This window comes from Colossoma macropomum, unplaced genomic scaffold, assembly GCF_904425465.1.
Source record: "Colossoma macropomum unplaced genomic scaffold, Colossoma_macropomum, whole genome shotgun sequence".
In the NCBI taxonomy this organism is placed as follows: domain Eukaryota; kingdom Metazoa; phylum Chordata; class Actinopteri; order Characiformes; family Serrasalmidae; genus Colossoma; species Colossoma macropomum.
In genome coordinates this window covers 21,604,139-21,617,676 of record NW_023494809.1, presented here as the reverse complement: position 1 = coordinate 21,617,676, position 13,538 = coordinate 21,604,139, and the positions used below count along the sequence as shown (strand labels likewise).

The window sequence follows — 13,538 nt, the reverse complement described above, 5'->3', positions numbered from 1 at the left end:
AAGTGGGTTCATAAAGGGCAATTCCACCAAAATGTTTTTATATATAACGTTGATAATGGTAAAATAGTGCTAAATGTGATAACTTTTCTTTGGGTACTATTTTTTGCCTTAGAACACCCTGCATGTACCTCTCCGCCATGAATGTATTAAAAACATTTTTTATCTCCAAACTATCTGAAACTATTGTCTCAACATCAAGTAGCATATTCAAAAGCATTTAGTGTAATTTCTGTGAGGTGGCGTTTTAGGGGTTAATTGTTTTGGACGCCTGGTTCCAATTACCACCACTGTGAACAATTCTGACTCGATTCGTTTCTCGAATAGATAATTTCACATCAAACCATTCTGAATGACTTTACATCTTAATAATTTGATCAGACACAAATTTTGTAAAGTCAGTGGAGTTCCCCTTTAATTTAGCTAGCTCTCCTGCCTTGCTGAGATCGAATCCTACAGTAACTGAACTCTAACTCTAATAACCGAAGTTGATATGTTAATATCCATTTCACAGTGTCACAGTCATGTACTACGTACTTAATGTTGTAACTGTGTGTTGGCAGATCCACTTCTCTGTGTTTTGACTTGTGGAATCGAGAACTGAGGAAGTTGTGCGGAATCGACTCTTGGAATCGACTCCATAGATTCCCATTGCTTGGAATGGGAATCGACTCCGACCTTTGTGGAATCGAACAGCTCTCCGGTCTGAAGGCTGGTTTGTGCGGGAAATGGGCGATAAGGCTGTTGTTTTTGCTTTCGCCGCATTGTTCTGCTGGAACTTCCTCGGAACCACACAAACTCGCTCAGAAGAATTTCCTGTGTTCAGGGCGTTCAGGGTCAGCAGATATCAGCAGCCGAGCCAGCCGCGGTGCTGATGAAGGGTAAGGCGTAATGGCGAGGCAGCCCCGGGGGGGTTAAACGGGAGGTAACAGAACGAGATGAGCGGGTCCAGTCACGTCTAGAATGTCAACACATGATCTGAACGTGAAGTTGACTCGTCCGAGCGTAGTGAACAGCAGCGTGGGGAGGACTTCTCTGGAGGAGCGGTCAGCCGAGAAACAGAAAGTGGGGTGAGTAGGATTTGTGTCGCTTTTGCTTACTTTGGAGTTGCCTAGACTTCGTTCTGCAAGACGTGAAGCGAGGTGAATGGAGCAGCTCAAACCGTCCTCATGTAAACGCATTGCTAGTTTAATGAAGTCTTAACTGTTTTAAGGGGTTCTTTAGTTAAGGGGATCGTTTTGTTTCAAACCATGAGTTCTGTATAGACTATGTAGACTATATATAGACATGAGTTCTATACAGACTATATAGAACTTATGCTTTAATAGTTCTTTGCGTGGCGAACTGGTTCTTCAGATTGATGGAGAATGTCCTGTATATGGTTCTATGTATAGGACCTTTTGAAATCTGTTATGTAAAGCACCAGAAAGGGTTCTTCGATTGTTGCAAACTTGACATCGTAACAGAAGAAACTTTTTTGGTGCTGTATAGAACCATATACAGCCCTTTCTCCATCAGGCTAAAGAACTTTTTAAGCATGAAATGGTTCTGTTTAGAACTCAGTTCAGTTTTGGACTTTGGACCAGTTTTCAAGCTGTTTTTTTTTGGTAGCTACATTCAAAAAAATGGTTCAAGGGTTTTTTTAGTAAAGGGAATGGCTCTATTTAGAATCAAGAGTTCTATGTAGAACCACTGATGCAGAACATGTATATGGTTCTATATAGCAGCAAAAAGGGTTCTTCTAATGTTACGATGCCAAGCTTGACCCTTTCTGGTGCTATATAGAACTGTAAACAACACATTCTAGATCAATCTGAAGAACCATTTAACCCTGAAATAGTTCTAAACAGGATCATTCCCTTCACTAAAGAACCATTGAAGAACCATACTTTTTAAGAGTGTAGCTACCAATACCCAGCTAGAACTTAAAAAGGTCCAAAAAACCTAAGCGTTTTGGTTCATCCAGCCTCTGTCAGCACAGAACTGTTTTTTAGGTACACATTTTTTCTCAGTTTGGTCGAAAATAAAGTTTTAAGGATCCAAAGTAAGAAATATGATGAGCAGTCAGGTGCTGTCACCAGCAGAACTGAAATAAAAACTATTTAAACTCAGTTATGAAATAAAAAGATTAATGTGAAGCACTTCAGTGAAACTGAGTGAGTAGATTCTACTTGAGAAAAAGGAGAACTCGTTTGAAATCCTTGAGAATAATCAGCTACCACCTGCTTCTGCTGCAGGCCGCTCAGATCCAGTAATGCTGTAAAATGTAGCCTAATTTTCTAAACTTTCATGGTTTGAAACAGGTCTATGTTGTAAAATTATGACGTTTTTCTCCCTAAAGTCTGTTGTGACTGCTGCGTGTGAAACGTGGGTGGTGAAACATGCAGCAAAACCATCAGGCAACACAGAACATGTGCTTCCAGTGCAGAGCCTGAAGCTACTAAACAGAACACTGAGCTGAAAGTAACTTCGACGTTTAATCCTGAAAGGAGAATTCCAGTTTTGCAAAATGTCTGTGTAATGCAGAGGTTGAGATTTAAACAAAGTCTGATTTTGGTTTGATGTGAAATGGTTCATTGTAGAGAAACTGAAAGACTCGGATTTTGTGGGTGCTGATAGGAACCAGGGGTCACAAATATAGGCATTTTTTTAATAACATTATAAATAACATATAAATTAATGTACTATCCAAAACCACCAGTCAGCCTACACATCTTCTAGGTTTATATGTGTAATGCGGATACGAGTAAAATACTGTTATATCTGAAAAAAAAATGTGTGTGTGTGTGTATATATATATATATATATATATATATATATATATATATATATATATATATATATATACTTCAGTGTTTCAGTACTTGATTGCATCTTCCATGCTTTTACTTGCAGATTGTTTCTGTATTATGTACTTTATGTTTATGTATAGTATATCTTTTAGAGGATGTGTTAACTTATTTTTTTACTTAGAAAATGAACAAAACGTAATTTGCCAAGGGGTTCCTAAACTTTTGCATACAACTGTACTTCTCAACCATGAGCCAAAAGCTTTTCACAAAACTTTTGCAAAACTATGTCCCAGGCATCATGAATTCCTAACCATTTCACGCAATAGCTTTCAGTGAGTGAGGTTTTACAGACATTAAACACTTCAGATGTCTGGTTCCTATCACCACCACTGTGAACAGTTTTGATTCTCTTTCTCGAGAACTGTGCATTTCATATCAAACCACTCTGAATGACTTTGTTGACATCTTAACCGTTTAATAATGCAGAAATTTTGAGAAATTGACAGAATTCCTTGTGAAGATCGCTTAGGAAATGCACTCTAAACTAGTCTCCAACACTAGAGCAGATCTCAGTCGATCAGTGGGATGGTAACCAGCCCCAGATGGAGACGTAAAATCATTTGAAGCACTGCTGTGATTTAACTGTAAACTGGCAACACCCCTATTGTGCAACAGCTGGCAGCTAAGCGTGCTCTTCATACAAAACATTAAGTGTCCAGTAATCAATGACAGGATTAAGTAGGCCTACGAAATGTTTAACTTGTATCAAAGCTTTTATCTAGGTCAGAGAAAGTGTGCCAGTTTGTTGTTATGATCCTGAAGGGACATGACATCTGGCACATGCTGCGAACAATGCTTCAGAAAGATCTGAGGAACATTTGAGGAACATAGTCCATGAGAAGATAAGAGCAGGAAGCATATGATGTGTTGTTAGACCCAGGTTTTGCATTGGTTTCTTGACTGTTGGCTTAAAATAACATTTCATGCAGAATGTTCTTCCACACTGATTAGTCATGGTTGAATTAATGAGTCGTTTTGGGACAAAGTGAAATAGCTTATGTAACAAGTTACACCCTTCTGTATGTCATTCTAACAGCATTTACTGTCCTTACAGCACAAATATTTTAGAATATTGTCTTAGATTCATAACAGATGACAACAAATGAGTAGATGATCCTGTGCATGGTGCTGTATTTTCCTGTTTTATGTCATCTCACTGGACCGAAGTGGCATTACATTGTCCTGGATCACATTTCTGGGTGTTGGTGTTTACTGCTCTGAAGAGAAGGGAGTGGATGCTAGAGTTGACAGCCAGCCCAAACTAGCTGAGTTCCACATGTTTGTTTGTAGAAACAGGCCTTGCTTTGGACATAATGATAGTGTGATTAATACATCTTTTGCTGTGGATATGTTCGCCTTTTTAGGAGTGGAAACAGTCATTGCCTGAGTGGAACATCAACTGTAAACCTCCAAACCACTAAAAGTAAGCCAATCGATTCCAAAAACAGCTTACCATTGTTATTACTATGTTTTTTTCTTATTAACATCTACAGAAAGAATAGGTCTGTTTAACCTGCCTGACGCGCAGCACAACACAGGTGCTTTGATCCAGGCATAATCCTGATGTATAATTAGGAATGTTTTATGTGGCATTGCAGACGCACCTATTAGGCCATACTTGCTAATTGAGGGCTACTAGCTTCTGTAGGCTTCTCAAGTTGTGCATCAATCGTCGGTAGCATGCCCCAGTAAGGAACTTCCAGTCACATATAACATATTAATTTTTAGCTTCAGGGTAAAAAGCAGTATATAGTTAAAATATGTAATTAACAGAAAATTGCACAGATTACAACTAAATATAATATTTTTTTTCAGTATTTAATGTGTCCACATTTTGCCCTTCTGTTCTTTTTTAGGAGACTCACTTTCAGTTTTTCAAAGAAATCTCTTTAAAGTTTGCTGCATTTTCTGCTTCTCCCAGTCCAATTAATTTCACATTCAGCGATGCTGAGGTCTGGGATGGTCAGTTCATTGCTCTGAGAACACCAGCAGCGTCTTTTTCTTTTTTTCTGTTCTCACTGAGGGCTTTTTGCTAGCTACACATCCTTTCATAGTGTTCTCACAGTGAAAGGATGGACAGAAAGATCTGTGGATTTTTTAGATGTGAAGCAAGAGTGGAGCTTGATTTTCTCCTCTCTCTCTAAGATAAATGCTTTTAGCACTGTTTTGGTGGTCCACCAGGTCTTGCATGGTTGTTATTAGTCCCATTTTGTCTGTATCTTTTGACGCATCGGCATTAGCTTATGTGTAGCATAAGGTGATTTTCGAGAACACTATTCATTTTTCTCATAGAGAAAAAGAGGCTTTCCTTATGTGTGTCATGTCATCATTTTGTAGACAGCATCATGCCCATGTTAGGAGCTCCAGGTCTAAGCTGATTTCCTCTGTAGTTTTGGAAAAATACTTTGGTCACGCTGTGTGGTAAACAAAAATGTTTTAAACTGGTTACGTTTTGTCGTATGGACATTTTCCTCCGAGTGTATTCCTTGGAATTTCAAGGTTGTTAGGTAGCCAAAGTATGGTGACATATACATATACTGTTATAACTGAATTGACATCATAACACTGACAACCTCACCAAAATACCCCACACAGTTTTAGAATACAGTTTGAGTGTGTTGTAATATAATCATGGAAGCTTAACAGTAGATTTACTCTCATGTAATGGCAGAGATGTTATAAAAGAGGACAGGTCACTGGTTGAAACATGAATGAGAAAGCTCATAACGCTCAGCATGGCATCTGTTTATGGAGAAACTTCCAATCGGCTTGCTGTTTAAGCCGCAAGCGGGAAGAACCCTCTCGTTTTGGAGATCTGCGCAATAGCAATAGCCAGAACAAGCTGAAAAATTGTGTTTTTGGTGTGTTATTTGAGCCAGACGCAACAAATTATTTATGCTGTTTTTATCAGACTTCATCAGTGGTTTCAGATAATTATTTGAAAGGTTAATATGGATTTAGGTTTTGGTTTTATAGATCTCTCCCCATTCAAAGAGATAGAAGTTTGATCTAGTGTGGCTGGAAATAACTGTCTGGCGGCATTGCCAAGATGGCCGCCGAGTGTAGTAATGGAATGGAAGTGTAATGGAAGTAACGTATAAACAATACAATAAACAATACATCTACTTAATGTAAGTAATGTATCTACAGAACATCTGCAAGATATTTACTTCAGTGTATTCAGATGCTTCACTACTGCTCCTTCACTGATATGGTGTTGATGTGTTACTGATAATCTGTTAAGAGTTTATTATTCATCTACAAATGACCACTCCAAAGAAGCATGTATGATATGTATGCATTATTTACATTTTACATCTTTAACAGCCTCATAATTCAAAAGTCCAGTACAGGTTTTTGTTCACCACTGGGGGCCACAGCAACGAAAACGCCATTGATTTTTCTCTTAGAGAAAACTGCTTAGTCCAGGAGTTGCTCATATGTGCATGACGTCACTACAAAATGACGACACGACTTGTCTAGCATTAGCATTTTCCTTTTAGAAAACTTTTTATTTGAATGGACTAATCTGATTTCTTGTCACTGCTTCTCATTAGACCTGTACATCAGACGGAGAATACTTCTGAGAAGTAAGAGCGACTGGAGCAGCACGTCAGAGGATCAGAGAGACACTACTGACCAGCGACAGTTCACCTCCTTCTTGTCACTGAGGTTTCCCACTAAAAGAAGTGAAAAGAACGAAACAGACACCAACACCGAAGCACAGCTGTGCAGTTATGACCTGTGAGTCCACTGTGACTTTCCCTTTTTTCAGAGAGGACATTTTGCCTTTTTACAAGTTATGTGTACAATGAGCATCATAGTAATGATTAACCTGACTCTGACACTGCACCCAATTTAGCTTTTACCCTGCTGGTTGACCTCTCCCTCTTAGCAAATGGTGAAAGACAATTAAATACCATTCATTCCTTAAGCTAATGGTGCTGTTATTATGTCACAAGCTTTTACTTAATGTGCCAATCATCAACCCCTTGTTGTAGTTGAAGATGACCTTTAGAACCTGTATTATGTGTGCTGGTATGAGAAAACTCTGAACTAGGCCTTATATAGTCATGCTCTGATGGGTGTGTTCCTGTGAGTCTGAGGCCACAGTGATTCGTGCACATGCAGTATTTACACTTGTATAAGAGGACTTGTTTCCAGGCATGTGCTGCTTCAGTGTGCAGCAGAGGAGGGTGTGTCGACATATTCTGAGCATGTTTAAACTCATTTAAAAATACAAAGCGTGAACAAATAGCTCTGCACGCTTGAGGAGTTTGCTGACCTGTTTTTTGGTTCTTTGGAACTGTCACCATAAGGACCAGCATAGCTCACAGGGCATGACATGCAGATGTAAATATGCGTGTGTAGGAGACAGGCTGATCAGAAAAGAGCTTAAGCCTTGTGCCCTCCCATTCAGTCAGCTTTACGGATTGTTTACCTCCATAATACTTAGTCTGGGAGAAAAAGGGTGGAATGCAGCTCATCCCGTTTGGCCACGTTGTCTTGGTGAATATTTGGAAGCTCGAAAACACAGGCGGTGTGGCCAGTGCGTGGCGTGTGAAAAAGTGAACAGTGAAGCAACGCTATGTTTTACAGCCTCCTCTCCCTGTTCTTTTGCCTGAGGCTAACCATGCAAATTAAGATGATTTAGCAGTTGAAGTGCTTATGCAACAAATGTTTTGAACGTGAATATTGCAGGTGCAAACACTGCAGGCCAGAACTGCAGAATAAATGTGTTTTTAAAACCTTATGTGCACACTACTGCTCAAAAGTTTAGAACTAGTGTTTTTTAGTAATATACATCCAGTTTAGTTGAAGACAAGGGTATAAAATGATGCTGATATGCTAGTGATGTACAGTCTCACAGGTTTCAAATAATTAGAAGGACACTGGGAAGCTGTAAATAAAAATGAAGAAATATGCCCAGAATGATGAGCTGAGGTGTAGTAATGCTAAAATGACTCAGAACGTTGTTTAATATTGGGAATGATAATATAATACAATTAGCATTAACATTAAAATAATGAACATTAACATTAAAATTAACATCCAGAATTCATCATAGTTCAAAGGTGGATATCAAACCTCTAGGCAAACAGCATATCAGGAAATTACTACAAATAAATAATTACAGTGTATGATCTGTTGTATAACTTTTTGGTGTTCCCAAAAAAACTTAATAAATAAACCATCTTGAATTCCACTGAATTCTGTAGTTTAGATGTAAACACACTCATTCAGAGTGGGCTGATGTAAAATGGTTAATTGTATAGAAACTTACTGACTCTGATTTCTTTACAGTGGTGGTGATAGAAACCAAGGGAAGCGATGTGTACAGCACACATATGGCCATTTTATTTAGTATCCAAAACCACTAGTGAACCCACATGTGACTTCGAAGGTTTTACGTAAAATGTTGATAATGGTAAAATAGTGGTAAATGTGAAAAAGTATGTTGTCTTTGGATACTATGTGGTCTTATAACACCTGCATGTACTTCTTCACCATGAATGCATTTTAAAAAGTTGTTTTAAGGCCAAAATCTTGTCTTAAAACTATCATAAAAATTATGTCTCAGGCATGAGGCAGCATGGAAACCGTTTCAGTGTCATTAAACCCTATCACCACCACTGTGACTCAGTTTCTCTAGAACAGCGCATATCACATCAAAACACTTTGAATGACTTTGCATGTTAATGGCTGAATTATGGATAAATTTCCCTCTTTAAAATACATTCTGGTGTATAGTATAATGTATTACAGCCTGCACTGTTTAACTTATTACTGAATAAAATAAAAGCTATTAAACTTATTAAAATGACAAATGATTCCAAACTTTTGAACAGTAGTGTATGGTGAGTGGACTTCATAACGTGGGGTTTCATAACGTTATATATCAAACTGAGATACAGTAAAATGTATCTATTTTTTTTTCACAGAGAATCTGATGCTGTAAGGAGGCCAGCTGATGTCCAACATCCAGAGGTGGGCTTAACTGAGCACTCAAACTCTTAATAATGATAATCATGAATGTCCTTTGATTATCTTTTGATTTTGCTATATTTTTGAGGCATCTTTGCAATACTTCATGTAGAACAATTTTCACTGTTAGGCACACAGTGGAATGTGAAGCATTTCTGTTTGCTTAGCCTCAGTGTCAGCACAGTGACAGTAATAGAGGGGGATTTGCTGTAATAGTTTAAATGCTACACACATTCTTCTCTTTCTTAAGCATGTTTAGCTCTGAATGCTTTGTGTAATACAAGCAGGGGTACTAATTTTCCCTCACCCTACATTATAGGATTTCTGTAGTTGAATAGCTTTTTGTTGAAAGCTTTTAAAATGTGTTTTCTCTGTTTTTCTGTTTTTACAGTTATGTGAAAAGGCTTTGCCACCCAACAGTTTCAGAGAAGCAACTGATAAAGCAGCTAAAGATGCCAATATATCAGAGCTACCCTTTGAAAAAGAGGGTACTTCCCAATCTCACCTAACCCTTTTTGGACAAGACATATCAAGCCACAGATCCTCTAAAGGAATACAGCGTGACGTAGACCTGTGTGATCAAGCACAAGCTGCAGAAACCTTCTCACAGAGACAGTCACCAGCTTCTGATCACCTGACAGAGCTGCCAGCCACTGAGAGTCGAAGAGCAGCAAGGGAATCAGTAGTTAATGACCCTCTCGGAGAGAATGCGGAAGGAGTGCTCTCTCAAGGTAATCTAATCCCTTTTGGAGAGGACAGCAGTTCAAAGGCCAGCACTAACTGCCAGCCGTCTGCATGCTCTCCTAGAGTACTAAACCGGACCTTATCGCTGCCCTCTTTTCCCACTTCTCATCACAGTTGTAAACTTGAGACTGAACCGCATCTTATCAGTTCCACTACAGCAATGTTCACATCCACCATAGTCTCTGTTCTTGCTCCTCACTGGAGCGGGCGCCTTAGGAGACACAAGCGAGGCGGCAGTGATGTTGAACAAGATATCCAGGTGAGTGGACATTCTGCTTCCAGCCAGAGTTCACACCAACAGCCATTTCTTCTCAACCAGACCAAGCCAGCTGGTGAGATGTTTAACAGTAAGCTCAGGGAACCAGCCAGAACCAGCAGGAGTGCTGTCGATTGGCAAAAAGACACCACATCTTCTTCACATCTCACAGCCACCTTCCAAACAGAAAGACCTGTGTTTTTGGATACAAAACAACAGACTGTGGACAATAATGTTGAATTTGGAATATCTGTTCCTGGTCAGGTGCCCAAGTCACCTCTCTCCCCTGAATTCAGCACACACAAAAGGACATTACGACCTGGGGACCAAAGAGAGTCCTTCTCTCCGCCAACCTCTAGGCCAACAACCAGCAGCCTGCTTCTCTCCTGGAGACGGTTAAACTCTAAGAAAGGGAACGCTGAGCCTACTGAAATAGAGAAGCAGCTTGCTTTGTCTGTCGGCTCCCTAACCTTGCCGAGTAAAAGCATATTAAGAGTTTCTCAACCACAGTCTCCTCTAGTTTCCCCAGATGATCCAACCAAAGAGAACTTGGAGCGACTCCAAAGTCCAGAGGACTCTCCTGTCTCTCCAGGAGGCAGAAAAATGGAGGTAACAAGGAGATCAATGTTTTTAGGTAAGAGGGAATTTGACATTTCCAGTAGAACTTTGTCTGACTCAACTGAGAAAGGACTGTATTCAAGCTCTCTATCAAGACCCAGCCAATCAGAGACTGTTAGAATTCCTCAGCACCATTTCAGGGAAAGTCTGGAAAGAAAATGTTCTCATGTAGAGAACAATGATTCAGTGGATCAGAGCATTGACTATAAAAGCTTTTATGGCTCTAATTTTAATAGCCTCCACAGAACAGCTGATTATCCATGTGTTTCTCCCAAAGACAATACAAACAATAATATCGAAAGCTTTACTTCTCACAGTTATCACATTTCTGATAGCATCATTAAGAAACACAGCCAGCCGATAGAAACGACCCCAGATCTCAGTTCTTGCTTACAGTCTAATACGACCTATGATAATAACTCCAACAAGACCAACACTTCAAATACTCCAAGCACATCAAAAAGCACAGTGGCCTGTTATTCACATACAAGTCCCAAAACAACCCAGACATTTGTTGCCAGTCCCTCTGCTGGGTTAACATCCATATCCCTGACTCAAACTGGCCTCAGTACTCAGGACTCAATAAAACAGACAAGCAGTTTGTGTCTGGAGAACCTTTCGCCTAGTCCGACCAGCTCTATGGGTAGAAGAACATTCACAAGCAGCCTTGCATTCTCACCCAGGAAAGAGCCTTCTGCTGTGGAAGGAACAAGCCCATCACACAGATGGTTGAACTATCTGAACTCGAGACAATCTCAATCAAATCAAAGCCCTTCGGATCTGACATGCCCACTGTCTCCATCTAGACCCCTCAGAAGGGTTCATGTTCCAAGTATCTATACATACTTAAGGGAAACCAGTCCACCTATAACCACAAGGACATCCTCAGCCCTTTCCTCGTCTAGTCCTCAAACCCCATCTCTAAAACTGGAAGGGGACCAAATACAGAAAGAAGATAAAAATATAGGAACCTCAAGGTTCACTTTTGACCTAAGCCTGGTGGAACCACAGGATTCGGTTTTGGCACAAGACTCATGCACCTCCAGTGTACCACAGTCTCTGCCACCTGACTTTGGCAGAAGAACAGGGCCTCGTCTCAGTAAATCTCCTTATTCTACCCTTATCTCTGCAAGACCAACACTAAACAGTACTTTGCACCACCTCTCATCTCCACCCATGTCCTACCAGCACAGCAAATCTGCATCTACTGATAGTTCAGCCATACCTACTAACTCTCCTAACACTGAAAGGGGGATGCCAAAAGATACCAGGATATCAGGAGAACCAGTTGGTTCTTCTGATAAGCATCTCATAGTGGAAAAAGGACAGACTTCATATGTCTCTCTAGACACTTGCAGCATGTTACATAGCTCACTGGATGCAAGGTTCACAGACTGTCAGGCTACTAAGTCAATCCCCCAGACTACACACCCCGCGCAGAGTGGCATGGTTATTAAGAAGATCCCTCATGAGGGACTTGATGGCATGTTTTCATCTCAGTGTGACAAAGATAATACAAGGTTGAATTACAATGAGCACTCTTCAACACAGAGTACACTCACATGTAGTGAGGCTGCCACTCTACAGGAGGAAGTGAAAACTTTGACGACACATGAAACGTTACAAGCAATCCAGAGTATGAACTCAAAGAAAAGCCTCTTCTCAAGAAGTAAGAAGGAAAATATTCTGACGTTGCCTTTTTCAAGCAAAGAGAATTCGACTTATCAAGACGTTAAAAAGGGAGAGACGACAGGATTCAAAAGCAACAGATTGGACCTGGTTTTGAATCGTTTGAAATCGACATTCAATGTGAAACGTTCAGATGATAATGATTTCACATCTAGGAGAAAAACGAAGAGCTTTAACCAACAGCCTTCAGAACTGAAGGCTTCTGAACGCAATAGCAAAGAAGAAAGGTGCCATGAGAACCAGATTTTGTCAAATCCCTCAAACTCTCATCGTTCTTCTGGACCCTTGTCAGGTTTCACATGTAAGTACAAGGAACATGAGAACTTGTCAAATGTGGAAAAGTGCAAAAGACTTGCAGATGAAAATGGAAACCAGTTTCTGGGTAGGCCACAAAGCCCTAGCCGACCTAAGCCCCATCAAATCAACCGCTATGCCACCATGCCACAAACCAGAAAAACCACCCTTGGTCCCTCTTCCACTCTTTATTCATCTGAGTTTGCGTCAGAGGATGCACATAATGATGATGTGTTTTATTTCCCAACAAGTAGAAAGAACACTTTGGTTTGTAGGACTGAGAATATCCCTCAAGAAAATGAAATAAATTCTCAGAGGCGGAACCTAATGGGGGCTCATTTGTCTATGTCCTGTGCTGATCTGATGTACGGACTGGATCGTGGACGATCTGTCTCTGTTAGTAGCGTAGTTTCGGGTCGTCCATCGGGTCCTGGCCGAATCTCGACTGGATCAAAGCAGAGCAGTGTCAGTGATCTCACCAGCTTGGACGAGTTTGCGACCAAGAGCAGACATTCAAGCATCAGCAGTCCCGATGATTCACCCGGCTATGGTGTGAGAAGTCCAAGCAGTCTTACGGTCCACAATGCCTACAAGGGCTGCGCAAAAAGGTTGCCATCAAATGACCGTCTGTGGAGCCCAGTTAACCTTGAGACATCCCCATTGTACACACTGGATACAGAAGCAGATCCAACTCCACCGCCTTCCCCAACGTTTTCCCCCACCTCTCGGCGGATGTCCCAGATCCCCAGCTCCTCCTCTAACGGTAGCAGGACCTCACAGGACAGCTTGTCTCCTCGTGGGTTCCTGCCATCAAGGAACTACAAGTCCACTTTGTCTGTCTTTGAAGAATCCAGTTCAGACACCACTACTGATGACGAATACTATATTAATAGTGATTATGATGATGACGATTATGAGAAAGAAACAGAACTGTAGTGGCAAATATTGTATTTTGTAAATAAAATTTGTGGCTATGATTTGTGTGGTTAGGGATTGGAAGCTGACATTTTGCCTACTGAGGATCTTTTTCTAAGTAAAAAGGCACATAGTGCCATATATATATATATATATATATATATATATATATATATATATATAAAACA

General features: G+C 40.3%; 1 protein-coding gene across 1 annotated transcript; it reads left to right on the top strand.

Moving 5' to 3' along the window:
* The first annotated feature begins 655 nt into the window (after window positions 1-655).
* On the top strand, window positions 656-13,525 carry zmp:0000000991 (mucin-3A). Its single transcript, XM_036558130.1, has 5 exons — window positions 656-1,067; window positions 4,214-4,272; window positions 6,407-6,593; window positions 8,792-8,837; window positions 9,226-13,525. Exons 1-5 carry the CDS (start codon window positions 961-963, stop codon window positions 13,369-13,371), a joined length of 4,545 nt encoding a protein of 1,514 aa, XP_036414023.1. The 5' UTR covers window positions 656-960; the 3' UTR covers window positions 13,372-13,525.
* Window positions 13,526-13,538: the final 13 nt, after the last annotated feature.

What these genes read in the sequence shown, in the direction of transcription:
- zmp:0000000991 (XM_036558130.1), top strand. Translation starts at nt 961, where the DNA reads ATGTCAACACATGATCTGAACGTGAAGTTGACTCGTCCGAGCGTAGTG. An exon ending in GCCGAGAAACAGAAAGTGGG is followed by an intron (nt 1,068 to 4,213) that starts GTGAGTAGGATT and finishes TCGCCTTTTTAG; the next exon opens with GAGTGGAAACAGTCATTGCC. An exon ending in CAGCTGTGCAGTTATGACCT is followed by an intron (nt 6,594 to 8,791) that starts GTGAGTCCACTG and finishes TTTTTTTCACAG; the next exon opens with AGAATCTGATGCTGTAAGGA.